This window comes from Zingiber officinale, chromosome 5B, assembly GCF_018446385.1.
Source record: "Zingiber officinale cultivar Zhangliang chromosome 5B, Zo_v1.1, whole genome shotgun sequence".
Taxonomy (NCBI): domain Eukaryota; kingdom Viridiplantae; phylum Streptophyta; class Magnoliopsida; order Zingiberales; family Zingiberaceae; genus Zingiber; species Zingiber officinale.
The window spans coordinates 17,648,765-17,673,354 of NC_055995.1; the positions used below are offsets into that span (position 1 = coordinate 17,648,765).

Consider the following 24,590-nt stretch of genomic DNA (forward strand, 5'->3'; position numbering starts at 1 on the left):
CGGTTATTTCTGGCCCACCTTACAGAAGGATGCTCAACGACTGGTAAATACCTGATTGTCCTGTCAAAAATATCAAAATTTAACGCATCAGCCAACTGCACTGCTGAAAGCATCCATAGTCTCGTGTCCCTTTGATCAATGGGACATAGACATCGTAGGACCCTTCCCCATGACACCCGGTCAGAAATGTTTTCTGCTTGTGACTGTAGATTACTTTTCCAAGTGGGTAGAGGTCGAGGCCCTAGCCAGGATCATGGAAGGAGCTATCATTCATTTTTTATGGAAAAACATTCTCTGCAGATTTGGCATATCCCATAAACTGGTTTCGGACAACGGGAGATAGTTCCAAGGTCGAAAGATCCAAGCTTGGTGTCAAGGGTTCTACATTATTCAGGCCTTCACGTCTGTGGCGTATCCACAGAGTACTGGACAAACAGAGGTTGTCAATCGAGAGATTGTTTGAGGGCTGAAAGTAAAATTAGATCATGTAGGAGGTGATTGGGTGGAAGAGTTACCAAGTATCCTCTGGGCCTATCATACAACTCCTCGGGAAAGTACGGGACTCACTTCGTTCCATCTCGTCTACGGCAACGAGGCAGTGGTGCCCATAGAAGTAGGGGGCCCTTCAGTTAGGAGAATGTTATATGATGAAGGGAATGAAGAATGATGATTATCCGAGCTGGATTTTATTAGCGAAATTTGTGAGAGGGCATTGGTTAGGTTAGCTGTTTACCGACAGAGGATGAGGTAGAATTATAATAGCTGGATACTTCCTCGATTCTTTGGAGAGGGGGACCTGGTTTGGAAACAAATCAAGCCTGTAGGGGAAGTGACCAAATTAGCACCCCAATGGAACGAACCTTACACGGTTGTGAAGAAGTTGGTGTCGGGTGCCTACTACTTGCAAGACGATCAAGGTAGAAAATTGGATCGTCCCTAGAGTGCTAACTACCTTAGGCCCTATCACATGTAGCTGGCTCAGCCCTTTTTAAGGAATGTGCATGTGAAGATAAGGATGATTAGGTATGATAAGTCAGGTCATGAATACTTCACTAATCGACCGGTTGGGATGTTAGCCCGATCGGTATAGTTGTGTTGTAATTCCTTTCAAATGATGAAACCCAGTCAAAACAAGTACTCACACTAATTCACTCGGGCTTAGTCACGATATGGCTTAATAGATATGTGGCAACACATAGAATAAAGTATTAACATAATATAGTCGTCATAGGTTTAGGTATAGTGATGAAAGATTATTTAAGAGCAGCAAAAACATCGTCCGGCATGTCTCTTAGAATCCGACGATGATATAAAAAATCCTTCGAGGGAGCGACGGTCAGGTACCCTTGTTCATAGAGTTGTCTTAATGCCCCCGCCACCCCATAAGCTACGGAGATGACGAAGTGGTCCCCACCTGAGTACCGAACCCAGGAGAGCACAGATATGCCTCTCGACTCAGACGACAGTGTTCACTTTCTCCTGCTTTATAGGATTCCAGAGATGTGGTAACTCTTGAAAGATCAAAATGAGATTGAAGTAATTCAGTTTGTGACGTACGTAGTTCTGCCGCTTGGGATTCCATAGTCTTGCTGTGGTCCTTTAGGAGTGCCTCTTTAGAATGTAACTCCTTTGCTAGCTGATCCAATTTATGCTTGTAAAAGGCCTCGATCTAGCTTTTCTCCTCACGAAGGCGAGTGATCTCCTGCTGTGCCTCTTTGAGGGATTGTCCCTGGACGACATTAGCTCTCTTCATGGCGGATACTTCTCTCCTCAATACATATCCGGCTGACGCAGGGTCATTCAATTGGAGTTCCAATTTGTCCACCCTATCCTTTAGCTCTTTATTGTGCCGGTATAAGGAATGGAGTGTTTGGTTTAACACCATTGATTCAGCAAGAGTCTGAGCAAGAAAGTAGATGTTTAAGAAAAGCTGAAGGAAAACTGGAGGGGAAGTGATTAGAGCTTACCTTGACATACAACTCAGAAAACCTATCCATTTGGGCAGGTACTGGTAGACCTTGCATTTGTTGTATGCTTTCTGTTGGACCGAGAAGCGCTAGAGGGGGGGTGAATAGCGCTCGTGGCTATTTCGTTCGATTATCGGAAAACTATCGGAGTTAAAACGTGCAGCGGAATAAGCGGAAATAAAATAAAGAGACAACACAAAGAGACAGGTCGATTTTACTTCGTTCGGAGCCTAAGTCGACTCCTACTCGAAGGCCCGCGATCCTTGATCACTTCCGGTGGGCAACAACTATAAGCTCGTTAAAAGATTACAATTATGAGTACAAATAAAAGCTATCAAAAATTATACCGACAACAAGAAATGCTAATCCTGAAGCTTCGGGTCGTCGGGCACTTGTAGTAGCACTTCGGAGCGTCTTTTGGAGCAGCGTGTTGATGAAAGATCACTTAGAATTCGTTATATTTTGAAGCTGCACCTCAACCCTCCTTTTATATGCGGTTCCGGGCGCCTGGATCCCTTCCGGGCGCCTGGAGTGTGACGTGGCCAACCAACCAGGATGCTCCACGTGGCGAAGTCGCGCAGGGGATAGAATTTGGTCCCGAACCTCCGGGCGCCCGGATCCATCCCGGGCGCCCGGACAGCCTTTTTCCAGCAGGTTCCTCACCTGCAAACAAAGGTTAGTCCGAGCAAAATACCCTGCAAGATAGTGTTAGAATCTGATAAAACACACTAAGTAATAATTGACAGTCTTCGGACTGTCCGAGTCTGACTTTGGATTTCCAATCGGAAACCCTAGGTCAACCCGACGCCTACTGTTCCCTCTACGGGGAACGCGTCCTCACCTACTCCACTCAGGAGATTTACCTGTTGCCAGTCGATCCTCCAGATCGACTGGACTTTTGCTCAGCACTCGATGCTTCCGGACTTTCTGCTGGACATCCGCTTCCCCGGCTAGTCCAGTCTTTCACCTGGTTCGCGACACCAGGACTTTCCACCTAGGGTTACCACCCCCTAGGACTTTTGCCTGAAGCCATCGACCTGCCAAGACTTTCCGCATAGGGTTACCACCCCCTATGGCCTAGGGTTACCACTCCCTAGGGTTTTCCCTTTGCCTAACCGTAGCTAGGACTTTTATCCACCTAGGGTTACCACCCCCTAGGACCTAGGGTTACCACCCCATAGGGTTTTCACCTGCCTAACCGCAGTTAGGACTTTCCTGAAATACTCATTCAACATGTTAGATAACAGAGAATCTTAACTTTAAATCCCTTTGACATTATCAAAACTTAGGTTCGATCGTCGGATGCTTCCTGCACCAACACTTTCTTCCCAACAAGTTGCCAATTGGTCTCTCATGGTAAGACGGTTAGTAGGGACATTACGCCTATCCCTTAATCCCTGCTCAAAAGGTTTAGTAGTCTGGTAGTGGCCATAAAATAGGCGTTGCGATTGTGAAGTCCCTGTTGTAGGATCAGGAGGGTTGGGAAGGTGTGAGTGAGAAGGCCCCGATTGTGTTTCGTCAGGTAAGGGACGAGTGGATAAGCCAGCTATGGCACCCTGAGGTTTGGGAGAGGTCGAGGTAGATGAGGGTCAAGAGGAAGTATTAGACGTCCTCAGAGGTATGTCCGATGTAGGGGACACTGTGGGAATTGAGGAAGGCTCTGCGGGGTTTTCCTCCTTTATAATGGGAGCCTTTCCCCTTGAACCTTGTGAAATGGTCTCGGCAGCAGTGGCGGATGGCGCGTCAGCAGGGGTCATGGGAACACTAGAAGCGTGTGGACGGGGAACAAAAGTAGAAGAAGGCCTAAAAGCCTGGGTGGCAGATGAACTCTTGGGGGTCGGGTCTGGCCCTATGTGCCTGCGTCGAAACCTGTGTAGAAGGGGCTGGTCATCTGAATCCGACTCTTCGGGTGGGGTCTGGGATCGACAAGTCGAAAAGGAAGGAGCACTTGGGCTTGTAGGATCATCAGCAAAGTGCACGCAACGGGCCAATCGAGAAGTTGATCGAAAAGCTGAGCTGGCAGCTAGTATGGCAGCCGACTTGAGGTTGGATCTGGGAGTTGATTGTCTAGGAGCTGATCGAGAAATAGCGGCAGTAGCTATTGCGGACCCGGAAGGAGCCGAGTGTTGAAGGTCTCTTCTGGCCAGTATAATTCAGCATCTATGGTTAATCTCTTGATTGCTCAAGGGAAGGGGTTGAACCTCTGATGCATGATTCAGACTGTCCACTACACCATGGGCGTTGAAATTAAGGCTCCTCAACAGAAAACAAAATAAGGTAATGAAAGACCCAGGGAAAATTACCTAAGGAGTGGGGCAGCTCAGAGGGAATACGACTTATCCTAAACAAAAATAGCATGTCCTTAGTTATTAATCAGAGCAGATCCAAGCGCCACCCTACAAGCTAGGCAGCTACTTCCAGAAAAGAGTGATCGGTTTGGAAGTCCCCTAGCTGAGGGGCTGTGAGAAGGGATGATTGCCATCGAGTGGGCCAGTCCACGTCTGAAGGAAAATGAATGAAGAGGTACTTGTCCTTCCAAGCGCCGTCTGAAGAAGGGATGGGACAGAAGAAGGTGGTACGTAGACGGGCCTAAAGATGGAACAAACCCTCGCTCTGCTGGCGAGAAGTGAAGAAGTAATAGAACAAATGAGGAGACCAGGGGATGTTACATACTTCACATAGGACAACGAACCCACTCATAATTCTTATGGAATTGGGGGTTACTTGGCCTAAAGGGATTCAGAAATATCGACTCACGGCAGAGAAGAGGGGGTGGACAGGAAAGCGAAGCCCGACAACAAACTGTTCTTTGTAGAAAATGACATATCCCGCGGGAGGGGAAGAAGCCCAATGTAGTGAAGTAGGTATGATAATATGTATGTCCTCGGAAATTTCATAGGTATAACGAATCTCATCTAGATCTAAATCAGAGAAAGTGGAGACGCCTGGAGCGTATACGGGTGCAGGGGAGGCCATGTGGAAGACCAAAGCAGTAAATTGGCAGCTAATCATAGCAGGTGGCGGGAGCAAAGAAAAAGAGGAAGTGAAAAAAGTTCAGAGGAAGGGAGAAGGAAGTATATTTATAGATGTCACTCCCAGGGGCATTATGGTCATCCGACATCTGACGGTCTATAGCACGGACACCTCAAGTCATCCGAACAAAGGGGTCGTCGGATCAGCATAGAGAAAGGTGTCAGGAAAGTTGTCAGAAAAAGTACTGGTGTGGATTACGAGGGTAATAAAGTGGTATGGCCGCCTCAAGAAGGAGCACGGTCACAGTCATTACTCCCTTGAGCCTTATAACTACAAAGATTGAAAGATATACTCAAAAGGGTAGACCATCCGAGATCCATGTCAGGGACATCAGCCAAGATGTGAAGAAAGTTCAAACAGAACTCCGACCGAAGGATGGGCAGATCTTGCTCATAATCTCAGAAAACTAGTGGGTGAAAGATAGGAAGGGCTCTAGGAAGAGACACTCGCCCGATGGGTCTTTTAAATAAATCGTGATAAACATCAGCACGAAATACCCATTAATAAGGAAATTTTTTTTACATTTAGACCTAGTTCATTGCAAAGTTACAGAAGCAGACACAAAGTCATCATCATGGTCAAAGGAAGGAAAAGCCTCAGTGTTGGCGTGTAGCACCCACACCGCCGTAACATAGCATCGTATCGATTAAATTGCCTATCTTCTTGCCAAAAGGGATAGACTTGACGTAAGCAATTCGATACGCTTTCAGGCGACCAACCTCCCCCACCTTGTAGACCATCAACTCTTCTTTAATCTTGTCCTCGTCCGCCCGCACCAGCATTATTTCCCGAGCAACATTAGAAGCCTCCTCCTTAGCCTTGACAAGATCTGATTGCAAAGATCTGATAGTCTCCTTTCCGACCTCCCATTGGCTTTTGAGGGTCGCCTCTCGATTGCAGCTAGCAGTTAAGTTCACTTTGGTAATCATCAGGTCTTTTTCCAGAGCAGCATAGGATTCTTACAGGGTCTTTAATTGCTCGGAAAGAGTGGTTACTTCCGCCTCTTTCTCTTCCAGGTCGGCTAGGACTTGTCAATGACGTTGCCCCTCTGATTTCAGCTGGGATTTACTATCCTTCAGGGCCTTTTCCAAAGTCTTTATTTTGTCAGAGGCTACAGTGGCTAAGGATCGGGCAGATTCAGTGGATTTCCCGGCCGCATGGAGATAAGATTGCACGGGGTCACTAGGAGTCGCGGGATCAAGCACGCTCTGTTGAGCTATGAGTAACTCCAGTTCTTGTATATGAGCTTTCAGGGACTCATTCTCTCGTTGTAAGCCCGCTGCAACATGGGAGAGGTTCACACCCATAGAACAAGCCTATACAAAATAAAGATAAGTTAGCAGTAACTTCGGATATCCCAAATAGAGAAAGAAGGACTCACTGATAATATGCGTTGAGAAAATATATCTATTCCCTCCATCAATGGGCCTGCCCAAAATTGTTCATTGGTTGATTTCCAAGAACCGTGTAGTTGAATTTGACTACATAACGAGGAAGGACCGCCTATATGTACAGGGTCCAACTTGGCTATAGAGGGTAGGTGAAAGGAGGAGGAGAAGGCATATCTAATCTTGGACCGTTCTGAGGAGGTCGTAGGAAGGGGAGCCGAAGGAGTGGAAGAACCCCCAGGCTGGTCTCCAGCTGGGTACTCAACCTGCTCGGAGGCTATTGCCTGGCCGGGAATAGAAGAGGCAACTGTCTGCCCAGTCGCTGCAGCTTGTGCTGAAGGGGCAACCGCGATTACTTGCTCGGGAGTCACAGCCTGGGATGGAGCAAAATCTGCTACTTCTGGATCAGAGGGAGACATCCTGGAAGACGTCTTTATCTTGGCCTTGGAAGTCTTAGAAGACATTCGTCCAGAGGGAGGAAGAGAGGGGGATGATTGGATGGAGGGAGTGCCCCTCTTCCTCTTGCGTTGTAAACGCAGGCGCTTATCTGGAGGTGGAGAAGGGGCTCGTTCTTCCTCGGGAGGCCCCACTGGCACAGAATCTTCTTCGGAGATTTCAGGCTCTGTAGGAAGTTAGGTCGAGGTCCCCTCTGGTTCGTCTAGGGGAGCCATAGAAGAAGCTGCTAAACCTTTAGCAATCTCTTCCCCCAGGTTTTTTCAATATGCTGCTCGACATCTTAGTGGAGTCGGAGGAAAAAGCAAGAAACATGGCAGCCTCTACAAAACAAGAGGAAAAATACCTTAGTTAGCGAAGATTAGGTGAAGAAGATGCATGGTCTTACCAAATGAAGCTCCTATATCCGCAGGGACCGAGCTAAGCCCGAAAAAATGCAAAAAACCCTAGTGCATAATCACAGACAAATGAAGTTGCACTCCACTAAGTTTATCTAAAGCCGTATGGTAGTCAGGTTGATGCTAGTGTTCTAGCAGTTCAGAAGCAGAGGGAAGAGTATAACGCTATGTCGTCAGCCACGATATTGACTCAGGCAGTCGAATAAAGAAAAAGCGAGACTTCCAGCCTTTGTTGGAAGAAGACATATCCTTGAAAAACTTATACCCTACCCGGGATTGTACCATAAAGACACCTGGGTCGGATCGCTTAAGGGAGTAAAAATGGAGGAATAGTTGGGGAGTTAAGGAAATTCTATTCAAGCGACAAAGAATCACCATGCCGCACATGGCACGGAAAGCATTAGGCTCAAAATGACAAAGGGGAATGCCAAGGTACTGACTCAAGGAGGAGAAAAAGGGATGAATGGGAAAGCGAAGGTCTCCGAGGAGTTAGTCTTTGAAGAAAGTTACAAAGCCTTTGGGAGGAGAGAACGGATGATCATTCGGTCTCAGAGACCTGAGTTGATAATCGTCGGTGAGGTGCAGGCTGGCATGAATCGAGGATATGTCGCTGTTATCTAAATCTGAAATAAAATAAGAGTACCATGGTATCTCCCTCTCCTCCGCCATGAAAGAAGTAGAAAGGAGGAAGAATGAGAGAAGAGCACTTACAAAGAACAAATACGAAAGAGAGTGCTTGGCAGGTTGGCCAGCGAAAGCAAAAGGAAGTCGAAAGAGCAAAGGCAGTTGAGGCGGGAAGAAGGCGAAAGGTTGAAGACAGTCGAAGCAATGAGAAGGTGATGGCGGACAACCTTTAGGGTTTATAAAGCAAAACCCTTAGGAAGCATCGAAAGGGGGGGGGGGGGGGGGGGGGTATGATAACTTGAGTCGTCAGATCAAAAGGCATAAACTATCTAGGGTCGTGTGCCGAAAGGTGCTGCTCAGTCACAATAGTCGGAAAGGTTCGTGGGTCACGTGTCATTCCTCGATGAAAGGTATTAATGATGGACATGACAAGCAAATCATGGAAGAAGATTTGTGTACGGCAACATTCTGGCACAGGAAGACCATATGTCAGAGGGCAAGACGGTCATGCGGTTACCTCGGGAAAAGCAAAGGAAAACCATACGTCAGGTATCCAGAGGGTCATGCGGCTACCTCGGGAAATAGGAAGGAAGATGAAAGGAAGTATCAATTTGAATTTGGCGCTCTTATTTTATTTTCCTACCTCAAAAGCAGAGTAGGATTTAAAAAGAAAAATAGCTTACCTAATTAAAGTTTGTATGAGGTATTTGCAGGGGATATCCCAAGTGGCACACAATTGGCTTGACTCCTAAAAGGTGACACCAGAGCAGGAATTCTAGGGATAACCCCTGGGCCAACACTCAAATATCAATCCAATTCTCAGACCAACTCCAAAGAGTTTCCCAACGACCTCTCGGTCGTGTTCCAGACTCTCGCCTCAGTGCGAGTTATAAGTGAGCTTGCTCTCACGTCTAACGACCTCCCGGTCGGGTCCCAGACTCTCACCCCTCGGCGAGTTATAAGTGAGCATGCTCTCACACCTCCAAACTCTATCCTCAGTGCGAGTTATAAGTGAGCTTGCTCTCATGTCCAACGACCTCCCGGTCGGGTCCCAGACTCTTGCCCCCCGGCGAGTTATAAGTGAGCATACTCTCACGCCTCCAGACTCTCGCCTCAGGGCGAGTTATAAGTGAGCTTGTTCTCACGTCCAACGACCTCCCAGTCGGGTCCCAAACTCTCACCCCCGGCAAGTTATAAGTGAGCATGCTCGCACGCCTCCAGACTCTCACCTAAGTGCGAGTTATAAGTGAGCTTGCTCTCACATTCAACGACCTCCCGGTCGGGTCCCAGACTCTCACCCCCCGGCGAGTTATAAGTGAGCATGCTCTCACGCCTCCAGACTCTTGCCTCAGTGCGAGTTATAAGTGAGCTTGCTCTCACGTCCAACGACCTCCCGATCTGGTCCCAGACTCTCACCCCCCGGTGAGTTATAAGTAAGCTTGCTCTCACGTCCAACGACCTCCCGAACAGGTCCCAGACTCTCGCCCCCGGTGAGTTATAAGTGAGCATGCTCTCACGCCTCTAGACTCTCACCTCAGCGCGAGTTATAAGTGAGCTTGCTCTCACGACCAACGACCTCCCGATCGCGTCCCAGACTCTCGCCCCCCGGCGAGTTATAAGTGAGCATGCTCTCACGCCTCCAAACTCTTACCTTAGGGTGAGTTATAAATGAGCTTGCTCTCACGTCCAACGACCTCCCGGTCGGGTCCCAGACTCTCGCCCCCGATGAGTTATAAGTGAGCATGCTCTCACGCCTCCAAACTCTTACCTCAGTGCGAGTTATAAGTGAGCTTGCTCTTACATCCAACGACCTCCCGGTCGGGTCCCAGACTCTCGCCCCCTGGCGAGTTATAAGTGAGCATGGTCTCACACCTCTAGACTCTCGCCTCAGTGCGAGTTATAAGTGAGCTTGCTCTCACGTCCAATGACCTCCCAGTCGGGGCCCAGACTCTCACCCCCCAGTGAGTTGTAAGTGAGCATGCGCTCATGCCTCCAGACTCTCGCCTCAGGGCAAGTTATAAGTGAGCTTACTCTCACGTCCAACGACTTTTCGGTCGGGTCCCAAACTCTCGCCCCCGGCGAGTTATAAGTGAGCATGCTCTTATGCCTCTAGACTCTCGCCTCAGTGCGAGTTATAAGTGAGCTTGCTCTCACGTCCAACGACCTCCCAGTCGGGTCCCAAACTCTCGCCCCTCGGTGAGTTATAAATGAGCATGCTCTCATGCCTCCAGACTCTCACCTTAGTGCGAGTTATAATTGAGCTTGCTCTCACGCCCTATGTCGAAAATGAAATACTACGCAGGAAAAGAGGACATAAACGAAAAAGCAAAACCAAAGGAGCATAACATAGTCTGATTAGCATTTATTTGATAAAATTCCTAGGACATCATTTGAAATACACACTATTATATTAAGGATGCTAGTAACACTAAACTCTCTTTCAAGAGGCGGGATTAGGGGGGATCTGGTGGTTGGAGTTATGTGCCTGGCTTGCTTGCTCCAGTTGGGATCGTACCTGAACCAATTCCATCTTGATATGTTAAAGGGAGCGGCGTTGTTGGGTGATGGTTTCATCTTTTATCCAATTTTCTTCTTGAAGAGAGGACAAAGAAGCCTCATGTTTTATCTTCATATATGTGATAAAATGGGTCTGGCTCTCCATGTCCGCATAAGCCTTATGCTTCAAAGTAGATTCAGCCCGTGTACGGGACTTAGCAGCCAACCAGAGTTCTTCCATTTCTCGAAGAAGGGAAGACTGAAGGTCTCTGCTCTGAGTCATCTCCAATAAAGCCTCGTCTTTCTGGGCCAGTAATTGAGTCAGATGGGTAATCTAGTGACGTAAGGAGGATGGTTCGTCGGACCCTATTGAAGGTTCCATAGTGTGTGATATTGTCAGGAAGGCATAAGAGTGGGAAGATGGTTGGCTCTCCTTAAAGAGACGAACATAAAGCATTCTCCTTGGGGCATTCAAATACCTTCAGGAAATGATGACGCATTTAAGGAAACGTTACACATCCCCAGATATGATAAGGAGTGCAATAATTCAAAACCTCTGGGAAGTGGTGCAACACTTGATCGCGTGATAAAATTCCAAGAACTCGGGAAAAGGAGAAGGAGTTAATGTCTTGGTAAGAGGATCGAGTGAAGTAGGATTTTGGTCTAGTCAGTCGGACCTGAGACTCCTTCGACTAGACTTGAGGGGAAGACTTGTGATATGGTGCATAAAGGCAGGACCTGGTCAAAGGGACGTGGCAGTTAGGAGTCAAGGGGGCATGGCAGTTAGGAGTCAAGGGGACGTGGCAGTTAGGAGTTAAGGGTACGTGGCAGTCAGGAGTCAAGGGGACGTGGCAGTCAGGAGTCAGGGGGATGTGGCAGTCGGGAGTCAAGGGGACATAGTAGTGAGTCAAGGGGGCCATGATCCAACTAACACTGGGTCTGGAGTTCCAGACTAGAAACTAAGATTGGTTACTTGGGAAAAAGGCTCAGATCAGGAATTTACTCTAAATGCTCGGTCGGGATGTCCAGGTTCGGGGCTCAAAAAAGGCTGTTTGAGTATGAAATCCAGGTCGGGAGGGCGAATGGGCACGCTAGTTGAGGTGCTCTGATCAAAAAACCGGGAAAGTAACATCAAGAATAAGGAAGAAGGGGAAGGAACCAGTCCGATCAAGATTTACAGGTCGAGACTTGCAGGTCAGGCTATGCAGGTTAGGATTTACAGATCAAGACTTGCAGGTCAGGCTATGCAGGTCAGGATTTACAGACTGAGACTTCCGAGTCAAGCTATGCAGGTCAGGATTTACAGACTGAGACTTTCGAGTCAGACTATACAGGGCAGAATTCCCAGACCAGGGCTTATAGGACAGGATATGTTGGTCCAGATGGATCGGTCAGCCAGAGTTTCTCCCTTCAAGTCGGTAGGTCACTATACGATAATTAAGCCAGAGAATCACAACCACCTGTCAGAGAATAACCGCTGTGTGTCAGGGTATATTCCAATGGTCCATGACTCATGACCAGAAGAACCTTCTTGTAACCTATGATAGGATGCCACATGACACTTACCCCAGACAAGGTCTGACACCCGACATTCCCTGACATTTGCCAGAGACCAGAAGTACACATTGTCATATAAAAAGGGGTGTCCTCTCCCTTACACAGGTACGCTCTCTCACCTTTTCGCATCTGTCTTTTACTTTCTGCAACTTTACTGTTCTTTTGGGGGAAAAGTACCTGACTTGAGCATCGGAGGGCCTGCTCCGGGGACTTTTTCCCTGGTTCTTGGTCCCTAACGTGGAGGGTGCTTGTTTGAGTGTGCGCAGGGAACTCCCGCTTCTAGACCCTCGTCATCACCCCCTGTCAGTAGCCCGTAGAACTTGCCCGTGCAACATTGTCCTCGTGGAAAGTCTCCGTCACTTTCCGTCAACGCTAGCGACAGCACAGCCAGCCTCCATCTGACTCAGATTCCGGACGGGATCATATATATAATATATATTATATATAATTAGATTCTTTTAATAAAATTCTAAAAAAAATATATTTTATTGGATTATTTTACTAAAGGTCAAAAAATATATATTGTTAAATTATTTTAATAAATATATAGAAAGAATTTTAAAAAAGAAAAGAAAAAAATGAAGGAAGGTAAATGATCCTTTTTTCTCTTTCCAAGATTTTATTTCTTATACAACTCTTTTTTCATTAATTTATTTACACAAGTCATAAGACTATAAAGAGTAAAGTATGATTCCTTAACACAAATTTTCTCCCTTCTTCTCCTTTGAATCTCTTCTAATTAAATTATAAAAGTTTATTCTCTAATTAAAATTTTAGTTTCATCAATATAATTATTCATCGATATATAAACTTACAACTTAAGTTACCTACTTATCTATATTTTTTTTATTGTCAATATTCAATATTGATTTTTAATATTGTATTGGAGTCAATGTTTTATGATTTTCTTTTATATATTTGAAAGAGTTTAAATAAATTATCTCAATTTTAATTATCATAGAATAGATTATATTAATTGCTTCAAGCATAATTCAAGCTTTATTGTTCTTTGACTATTATTTTCACTGCTTGTGTTTCTTTCATTATTAGTTTTGTTGCTGGTTTTGTGTGTTTTATTTTTATACTTAAAATTTATAGTACAAACATATTTCCAAAAAATTATCAATCTTGAAGTAAAAAATAAATAAAAGAAAAAAGTGGAACATATTATTAAAACTCACAAAGGTGTTCTTCGTAAGTTTTTTAAAGCTAGCTCTTTAATTGAATATTCAGTTGATGAATTACAAGAAGAAAGTCAAGAAAAACTAAATGATCATGCAACAAATGAGCAATAATCGAGTAATCAAGACGAATTAAATGATCATGCAATCAAAGAGCGGGAAGAATTGAGAGAAAATGATGATCATAATCATGCAACGAATGAGCAGGAAGAATTGAGAGAAAATAATAATAATGATTGGAATGTAAATGACAATTTTATGTATCGAAAATAAGGTGTTAGAAAAACTTGATTTTTAAGACCTTATTGATGATTTTGCTTCTTAAAATGCTAGAAAATATAGATTTTCAGTGATTATTTCATACTTTTTTTCTGTATTGGTAGATATTACACTTTTTGGAGAAACTTAGGAACTATATTTTGTATGGTGTTGCACTTTTTGAAAAATATTGAGAAATATTTTTTGTATGAAGTTTACCGTATTTTAAATGAAACATATTCATTTTCAAGTTTCTCTATTAAACTATATTCAAATTGTATATTAGTATTATTTTTTTTTCTTATAGAGATCCCTTTTCTCTTTTCGCCCAAGGGCCCTCAAAAGTCAAGGCCGACTATGATCATGATGCAGGTCTTCCTCATTCGAAACATATCCATTGCGACCATGACCACGATAACCTGCCATTAAAATTGATGAAGTTTCACTGAAGCAGATGTTGAGGCTTCGATACCAACTAACGCCAGACAATATAGCAATTATTTTAGCGGTGAAAGTTCATAGACGAATCTAAAAGAAGACAAGAAATTATCAAAACATAGAAAAATTGTTTATAGGTTTAGCCAAAATAAATTGATTCAAAATAAAACATCATCTCCAAATATCAATTAAATAATTATTTAAATAGACCCCAAATCTTAAAAGGTAAAATGATAAAAATAACTCTAACATAAAGGAAATAATCCCAAGAGCCTTCAAAAAGCTTTAAACAATATTTTTTATATGAAAAATTAGGCTATAGATTTCATCTGATTACCAGTTATATAGATATCTAAATATATTTCAATTTGATAGATTATACAACCGTTCAATCCGGATCAAATGTTATGGACTTTCTACTATAATCTGCTATGTCAATATATATTATATTATAATAATTATAATCATAATTATTAATACTTTATTTTACGAACAAAAAGTATATTGTAGTAGTTATACCGCTACATGTGTAATAAATATGGAATTGTAACCATTATAATTATGTTTAAATTATTTTTCCTACATTTGGTATCTACAGCGGTCATGCAAGGGGGAAAACATTAAAAAAAATATATATATATAGATATATATAGTCATAAATTTTAAAATTTTCTCATCTTTTTAACAAAAAAATTCCAATTAAAATCCTTTCAGTCAAACCTATTTTCCTCTTATTTTGAATTAATTTTTTTTTCTCTGTCCATTTTCTCCCGAACTTTTATTTTTTTCTTCCTCTAATTTCTTTCATATTTTTTTTCCTAACTTTAATTTTACCCATAAAATCTTCCGCGACATGTCGCTACCGTTATAGTAAGTCACTATCATCGCACACCGATTGCTACCATCGTCGCTATCATTTGTTGCATGTCTGTCGTCTTCACTTGGCAAACGCAATCTCTTCGCCGGAACACCATTTAATTCAGGTGAAATTTTCTTGATTGATTTCTTTCGCTTAATCGACGTCGTTGTTTTTCGCCAGTATGTTCATCGATTCCGTCATTTTGTCCTTCCTGAATGAAATTCCTAGCTACGCCGTTGCTGTCACGTAGTTATTATAATATTGTTAAAAAATTAGAATAATTTTTAAAATAAAAAATAAAATAGGGTATTACTTTAATGATAAATAATTTTTTTATAACAACTTCAATAAAAAAAGATGTCTTCTATCTTTTTTTTCAATCTAAAATAGAACGTCCTATCATATAATTCATTGCACAGTTTACTTTCACAATCTAAATGAATAAAACATGGCTTCTTCCTGTGGGGGATTTTGTTGGATATGGAAGAAAAAAAATATGATTTCTTCCTGTTGCAGATAGAAGAAAAAATGAAAAGCATGGCATCTTCGTGTTGGAGATGTAAGGAAAAAAAAACATGGCTTCTTCCTGTTAGAGCCACTGTTGAAGATCAAAGGAAAAATAAAATAGATTTTGAGAAGAACCGACGCTACAGTGAATTTTTTTTATTTTTCGTTAGATTCAATGGGCATGCCGTATATAAATTTGACCATCTTAAAAAAAAATAAAAATATTTAACATAATTAATTTTGTTGAACTTTGGAAAACCTGAAAAATTATAAACACAATTTATACTTCACTGCATGTCCACTTTAGTAATCATATCTATATAACTCTCAATCCATTTGAGAAGTTAGAAGGGAAAGAGTATTACAAGCTTGTTTAAGTTAAGAATCGAGAGGATTAATATTGGAGACATTCCGTTCTCAATTCCTCTGGTTCTAATTCTCATGTCCACCTTCACCTTCAGCTTGTTGGGAATTAAATTTTATTTTAAGAGATAAAAGTTGTTGATAAAAATTTATGAAGATAAAATGATGAAGTGGTAATTATTGATGAGAGTTTGTGATAGGATAGAATTTAATGAGGTGTCAAGATAAAGATAAGAGTCTCATGGAGATAGAATTAAAAAAAAATCTAAATTATTAGTGCTTATCTAATAAGCCTATAAATATATATCTTTTTCAATGAATGAGGCAAGTTAAGTTTTTGTTTTATTCTCCTTTTCTTCTACGTAGAGATTATCCTCCTCTTCCATATTTTTCTTCCATAATTTTCTTTATTTCTTCTCCAATAATTTTTTTTCAACAAAGTGGTATCAGAGTCATGTCGACGCTTCCTATCCCTTGTCTTGCTGATTTGAAGTATGGTAATTGGAGTATCCAAATGAGTGTCTTACTGGAGAGTGAAGGCTTGTGGGATAGTGTTGAAAGAGGCTATAAAGTGCCTCAAGAAAGAGTCGACCAAATGGAGGCACAGAGGACGACAATGGTAGAACAAAAGAGAAAAGATAAGAAAACTCTTTTCTTTATCTATAAAGCTCTTGATGAAGCTACTTTTGAGAAAGTAGCCGAAGCTACAACTTCCAAAAATGCATGGGAGATCCTACAAGTAGCATACAAAGGTGATAAAAGAGCAAAAAGTATTCGCCTTCAAATCCTGAGAGGGGAATTTAAATCGTTGGAGATGAAAGAGTCAAAAAGTGTATTAGACTACTTTACAAGGGTATTGGTTATTGTCAACCAATTGAGAAGAAATGGCGACGACATTGAAGATAGCCGCGTCTTAGAGAAAATTCTACGCTCGTTGGAGCCAAAGTATGCCTATGTAGTTGTGGTCATAAAAGAATCAAAAGATGTGAAAGAAATGAAGGTGCAAGAACTTTTAAGCTCCCTACAAGCTCATGAAGCAAGAATGCAAAGAAAACAGAGAGAGCCTATGGAGTAGGCTCTACAAACCAAACTCACGATTATTGATCAGAAAGAAGAGTCAAAGACTGAAGGTTCGCAAGAAAACGACGGTGGTCGTGGCGACTTCCATGGGCGTGGCCGAGGTAGAGGTCGTGGCAGAGGCTTTGCTTGAGGCCGAGGAAGAAGTAAAGACAACAATCAAGGTAGAGACCAAAGGTATGACAAAAGAAATATAAGATGTTATACTTGCAACAAATTTGGACATTATGCAACGGAATGCCGCTCTAACAATGTGCAAGGGAATACTAATTACACATCAAAAGAAGGCAATGACAATGATGTAGTTTTGCTAGCAAGAAATGATGGAGATTCCACAAACAAGAATTTGTGGTACTTAGACTCCAGGGCTGTGCGGGCGTAAAGATATTTTTGCCGAGTTGGATGAAACTGTGAATGGGAAAGTATCGTTTAGAGATGCATCCAAAATCCAAGTAAGAGGCGTTTGTAAGATTCTCATCAAACTTAAAGATGAAGCTCACACATACATCACCAATGTTTATTATGTGCCCGACATGAAAACAAATATTATTAGTCTTGGACAATTGCTTGAAAAATGTTTCAATATGCAACTAAAAGATGGTAGTCTTCATTTGAGAAAACAAATCAAACTTATTGATCATATTCCTATGTGTTGGATCGAAAGTGCTATAGGAGGGGGAGGGTGAATAGCGCTCGTGGCTTTCACATTCGTTTCGGAAAACTAAAAGTAAATGCAGCGGAAAAGTAAACAATACAAACGCAAACACCAAGGATTTTTTACTTAGTTCGGAGCCTGGGGAAACTCATACTCCAAGGCCCATGCTCATTGAGCATTTACTTTGGACAATCACTATAAGCTCGCAAGAGTATAATTTTAGAGTACAACAATTATGTACAGTAAGAAAATATACCAACAACTTTAAGAATAGGAAATTTGAGGCTTCAGGTTGTCTGTGTCTTGCTACAGCTTTATCGGGTGGTTCTTCGAGCAGTGTACGGAAGATGGATTGCGTTTTCGTTGTCGTTCCTTGTTGCTGCTCGAGACTGCCTTTTATAGCCTATGGAGGGTGCCTCCAACACCATGGAGGGCGCCCTTAATCTCGCCAAAAATGCAGCGTCGATAAGCCTTGACTTCTTCACGGCTTATCCTCCTGAGGGTGCCTCCAATTACATGGAGGGCGCCCTCCACCTACGTCCAGGGCCCCCTCAAGCTCCATGAGGGTGCCCTCTGCTCAGCGTCTAGGGCACCCTCAAGCTCCATAAGGGCACCCTCTGCTCAGCGTCCAAGGCGCCCTCAAGCTCCATGAGGGCGCCCTCTGCCCTGCTACGCGGAGGTCTTCAACCAGTCTCTTGAGGCACACACTCTAATTCACTTCCTATAAAATACGTTAGTACAACATACCCTGCAAAATAAAGTTAGAACATAATAAGACATAGAATTTGACAGTCATCGGACTGTCCGGTTCTGATTTCGGATTCTAGTCCGAAAACCTTAGGTCGAACCGACGCCTACTGTTCCCTCACCGGGGAATGCGCCCACACCTACTCCACTAAGGAGCGTTTACCTGTTGCCAGTTGATCCTCCAGACCAACTGGACTTTTGCTCAGTACCCGAGGCTCTAGGACTTTCCGTTGGGCGTCCGCTCCATGACCCGTCAAGTCTTTCACCTGGTTCGCGACACCAGGACTTTCCACCTAGAGCCCTCGACTCTAGGACTTTTGCCTGAAGCCCTCGACCCGCTAAGACTTTCCGTCTAGGATTACCACCCCCTAGGACCTAGGGTTACCACCCCCTAGGGGTTTCCACCTGCCTAACCGCAGTTAGGACTTTTGCCTAAGTACACTTAGGGCTTTCCTACAAGCTCATTCAAACACATTAGATCACAAAACAACTTAACTTTGGACCCTTTGACATAATCAAAACACAGGTTCGACTGTCAGATGCTTCCTGCACCAACAATCTCCCCTTTTTTTTTATTATGACAACATGATTTAAAGTTAAGTAAAATATAACAATAAATAAAGGAACATACACACTATAATTTGGAAAAAAAAACCTTATGCCCCCCCCTTTCACAAGGATTATGTTTAAATTCGTTTGAATTCTTAACTTTAACTTTTCTCTCCCCGTTTAACATAAACAAAAATAATATTAAGTAGAGAGAAAGTTTGTTTAATATGTAAAAATATACTCCGTTTAACTTTAGGCTCCCCCTGAAAGGTTGCACCAAAAAAAACTTAGCTAAGCTTAGCTTTGAAAATAATTGCTTTAAAAAACACTTAGCTAAATTTAGTTTTGGAAATGATTGTTTTGAAAAACACTTTAGCTAAATTAGAAATATTTTGAGAATACTTAGCTTTTTAGCTTTGAATATAAGTCCTTTGAAAACACTTAGATTTTACGAAAAATAAATTAGCTAAATTTAGCTTTGTAAGTACTTAGCTTTCAAAAGAAATTGATAAGAATTTAGTTTTAATACTTAGTTTTATAGAGCTTTTTGAAAAAGGCTTAGTTAAAAGCATAAAAGGATTTTGAAAAAATACTTTACTTTAAGGAATATTGTGATAAAAACTTCATCTTTTTTTTTAAAAAAAATATTTTCTTTAAAAAAAAATACTTGGCTATGTAAATGATTTTTTAAAAAAACTTAAAATATTTTATCAAATACTTAGTTTCAAAAATAATTTATTTTTCACAAACAATTGAACTTCCTTTATAGAAATATTTTGAACTTTTTTGAGAAGTTTAACTTTGAAAAATAATGTTTTAAGAAAATAAAGATAAAAATTAATGTTTTAAATTTCTTTGCGCTCCCCCTTAATTAATGTCAAAACAAATTTTTGGGTCCTAGAGTCCAAGCATGTAAACATAAAAGCTATTATTTATTTTCCTAATTTTTCATCTCACCCATTCTAGGTTATCAAGCATGTTCAGCTTATGAGTGTGTGTGAGACGGAGTTAACTTTATTTCAATTTTAGCAATATTGAGATTTAAAATCTAAGTTTGAATTTCCAATGAGTTTGAATTTAAAATATGAGTAAACATTTAAATTTTTTGAAGATTTTAAAAATATATTAATTAAGTTTGAAATGATAATCTTACCTATTAACTATCATTGAGATTTTAAAAAACTAAATATGATTTAAAAATTAATTATCATTAAGATTTTCAAAAATTAAATATGATTTGAAAATTATAATTTTGTAAATAATGATTTTGAATTTTGAAATTTTTTTAAAAAAATAATTATAATTTACTTTTGAAATTAATTAGCCTTTTGAAATTAATTATGATTTGAAACTTAATAATAATTAACATTTTTAAAATTAATTATGATTTTTGAAATTAATTAAAAAATATAATTTAATTATGATTTAAACATTTGAAATTAAGATTAACATTTTGAAATTAAGATTAACATTTTGAAATTTTTTGAAATTAATTAAGTTAATTTAATTAAATTAATTTGGAACTACTTTAAGCCTAGGTCCATCTCACCTTTTTCTAGATTTTTAATCAGGGAGCCTTAGTAGATTTGTGAGATGGTTAACTTAATCTTCAATTTAAATTATCATTTAAAGATTGATTTACATTTGTGTTAGACTCAAGTTTTACAGTTAGTCAATTAAATAACTATTTCAATGATTGGCTTCCAAGCTGTGGCGAGGCACTAGGCCTTCTTGGTTATGGGATCATCCACCACTTCTAGACAAAGTCTTTCAAAGAAATTGGATATTTAATTTCCTTACAATAACTTCTAAGTCTAACTAGTCAAGTGTAAATCACGGCTAGGTCTTTATCTATCCTAGTCTAAACATGCATAAAAAAAACAGTAAATCAAGCATCAAACAAATCTATCTACTGATAAAAATGGTCTTTCTATTGGCTCCGTTTAGATCATAGCCTCGATAAGGTCTATTAAGGTAATGAACCTGATCCTTGGGGATCCAATATTGACCAAGTCTAACTTGATTAATCAAGTTTGACTTGGGGACTCATGCTTACACTAAGTTTCTATTTGAGCATTTTAATATAGACAAATAAGATCTATATTTTTGTTTGGCCTTAAATCCAAGTCGTGTTCGATTGTATATGGCCCTTTGTTTTCCAAGAATTAGGTCAAGGTTCTTGGAACCCAAAGTGAACTGTTCTAATGAGTCCTTGAGTTCTTTGACTTGAGTTTTTAAATTAGAATTCACTTGCTCAGTCAAAGAACTCGAGTTTGTCACTTCCTTAAGGGTTGTTACCTCTTTTTGGAGTGATTTAACCCAGACGTTAGATTTGGCCAACTCTTTTAATAAGTATGAAACTAGATTTTGTAATTCATCTACGTTAGTACCAGAAATTATAGAGCTTACAGTGGGGTTAGGTCCTTTGGAAATGGATACGAATCCGTGGCTTCGCTTGGACTCGGTTTCCAATTCTCTCTCGATATCTGACTCAGACTTGGACTCAGTTTCGACCACATATGCTTGTACTGGTAAGGCGAGGTAACTTGCTTGCTTGTGTTCTTCCTCATCGGATTCTTCTGATTCTGGTTCGGAGGTTAACTCTGGAGATTCATACTCTGATTCGAACTTAGGTTTGACTTGGTCTTCTGGTTCTGAAGGAATCTCATGAAGCTTGATCACCTTCTCCCAAAGCTCCTTAGCATTGTTGAATTTTCCAACTCGATCAAGCTCTGAATTTGTTAGTCCGCATAGGAGAGTATATGTTGCTTTTGCATTTGCCTCGAATTTTCTTCTTGTTTGTGCATTCCACTTGTCACAGGCGATGGGTACACCTTCTTCAGTGGGGAAAATAAATCCGATCTGGACTATGGTCCATATCTCCACTTGAGTTTTCAATTGGTGCTTCATCTGGTCTTTCCAGTATCTGAAATTTTTGTTGGACGAGAGTGGTAGGCATGCGGTGCTTTTCCAATCATGGTAGCTCATTGTAGAAGAAAATCTCGCACATAAAAAAGAAAAAGAACCAAATATTCCAAGACTTGATCTTCGATTAGTAGTGTAGGAGAAAAATAGAAATAGAAAAAAAAATTTTAAAAAATATTATTATAAATTTTTGAAAATGCGATATTTCGCTAATACCGACCAATAGTGAAAAGATGAAAATGAATTTTTTAAAAGTAATTTTGGAGGAAAAAATGAAAGGCGTAAGTTTTTATTTTTTAGAAAAAACGGATGAAAAAAGTAAAAATTGCTCCAACGGTAGTTGTACCGATTCAGAGTGACCCCGCTCTGATACCAATTGTTGGATCGAAAGCGCTAGAGGAGGGTGAATAGCGCTCGTGGCTTTCACATTCGTTTCAGAAAACTAAGAGTAAATGCAGCAAAAAAGTAAACAATACAAACAAAACACCAAGGATTTTTTACTTGGTTTGGAGCCTAGGGTGATTCCTACTCCAAGAACCATGCTCGCTGAGCATTTACTTTAGACAATCACTATAAGCTCACAAGAGTACAATTTTAGAGTACAGCAATTATGTACAGTAAGAAAATATACCAACTGTAACGTCCGCCCTCCCTGCTAACCCTAAGGGACGGGGCTACGATACTCTACGTACATACTACAGCGGAAGACTTAAAAACATTTTCTTAGTTTAAATAAAACCGAACTACACTAATATGGTTTCCATAACATGATAACAAGATAAATAAAAACATAACATCAAGTCACCCATATAGTACTACCATTTACGAAACCAAAGCGTAATTCTTAAAAGGTTCTTAAAGCAGGTTCTTATTTGGTTGCCTAGCCACCGCCACACACATCTCCTTGCCTCTCCTGCTGCTCCTTTAGCTCATCCAGCTTTTTCCTTTATCTGTGGTACAAGGAAAGTAAGCTATGAGCACTCATGGCTCAGTAAGTTCCTTTCCTACTCACTAAAACCAAAAATCATCACATAATCAAAGAATGTCTCAACATAACATAATCTCAACTAGTCATGGCATAACATATCATACTCTTTAAGCATATCATGCAACATAGCAACATCATAACTAGTCATGGCATATTATCTCTTACAGCATAGCATGAAACATAACCTAAGCATATCTAATCATGGCATATCATAGTATCATCATAAGGTGACATGGCATATCAAGTTCTTAAAGCATAGCATGAAACATAACATAATCATATCTAATCATGGCATATCATAAATCATAGCATCATCACAACATGATCATAAATTATATGCAATATGATTTTGAAAACATGTATCCGAAAAACATGTGTAAGTCTCATGATCTTTTAAAACCATTTCTTCTTCTTACATATATACTTGAACATAATATCAACATATTGGGGATCCCGGCTTAGTACCACATACATACATAATGCGCGCATCCTAAGTAGATCCAAGGTAGCTAGTCTTGAACCTACTAGGAAACTAGGCCCGTAGCTCGACCTAGGGGCACGTAAGGAGCCCACCCTTTACTAGGCCCGTAATTCGACCTAGGGGCGCATAAGGAGCCCACCCTTTTGGTACAAGCCATTCAAAGTAAAATACATGTCATATTTATACATATCATACATCATACAAGCATGCATCACTTAGGCATACATCATGTCATAAAAGTATGCATCACTTAGGCATACATCATATAAAAGTATGCATCACTTAGGCATACATCATGTCATAAAAGTATGCATCACTTAGGCATACATCATATAAAAGTATGCATCACTTAGGCATACATCATATCAACATGCATATCATAAAAGCATACATATTTTAAACACATAGCATATCATCAAAGTATGCATATTTCCTTCCACATAGCATATCATAAAAGCATGCATATTTTAAGTACATAATCACTTCATCAAAGCATGCATATTTCTATTCACATGGCGTATCACAAAAGCATGCATATTTTAAGCATATAGCATATCATCCAAGCATGCATATTTCTATCTACATAACACATCATAAAAGCATGCATATTTTAAGCACATAACATATCATCAAACATGCATATTTCTAAGCACATATCATATCATGAAAAGTATAAATCACAAGCATACATGTTTAAGCATAAGGGTGTATCATGTAATTATACTATCATAAGAAACATGGTAACATAGTTAGCTTGGGTTCTAAGCTTCCTAATCTCTTGGGTTCTTATCATGGCCAAACCCCCTTAGATCTTAATTTAGGTAAAAATAACCTCCAAGCATGTGGAACCTAAATTAACATTACATGAATTTCATAGGAAGCATTATAAGTATGATTTACTTGGTTTCTAAGTTCTCCAGGTCCCTAAACTCCATGTGGCCGAACCCTATCAGGTGTGAAACAAGGTTCCAAATGTCATGAAAGCATGGAAACCTTAAACCACATTTATAGCATTTTTTTCCAAGTAACATAGTAAGCATATTGAGCTAGTTCCTAAGTCCTTCAAGCCCTTAACATATGTCATGGTCAAACTTTTAACAAGTGTTCATTAGGGCTAAAAAAAACAACATACAAGCATGTGAACTTGAACTAACATCATGTATAAATTCATAATAAGACATTATACAATATGTATGGCCGAAACTTACCCTAGCCTCAATTAGGTCATTAAACAACATATTGCATGAGAACTTTGTCTTTCTACTTATCATATTTCATGTAGAGTGACATAAGCATATTTAATTTTTGTTCTAGGGTCTCTAGGGCATCTATCCCTTCATGGCCGAAACATACAATGGTCCATTTAGGTCATGGAAAAATTATACAAGCATGTGACACAATCAACACATTATCATATTTTCATAAGAAGCACTTTTAACACATTTGGTTTCATTTATAAGGCCTCTAGGTCTTTTAAACCCTACTTGGCCGAAACTCAACAGTATATAAACTTGCTTCAAATAGCCTAAAAGCATAAGAAATCATACAAGTTTCATAGCATGTATAAAGACAAGCATAATAAACATACATGTGAATTGTGTCTTAGGCTTCCTAGGTTTCTTTCCCTTTTTCTTTTATTTTTCCTC

General features: G+C 40.5%; 1 protein-coding gene across 1 annotated transcript; it reads left to right on the forward strand.

Annotated features, from left to right (window-relative positions):
- The first annotated feature begins 15,976 nt into the window (after positions 1-15,976).
- Positions 15,977-16,597, forward strand: LOC121986542. The gene has a single exon (XM_042540507.1). It carries the CDS (start codon positions 15,977-15,979, stop codon positions 16,595-16,597), a length of 621 nt encoding a protein of 206 aa, XP_042396441.1.
- The last annotated feature ends 7,993 nt before the right edge of the window (positions 16,598-24,590 follow it).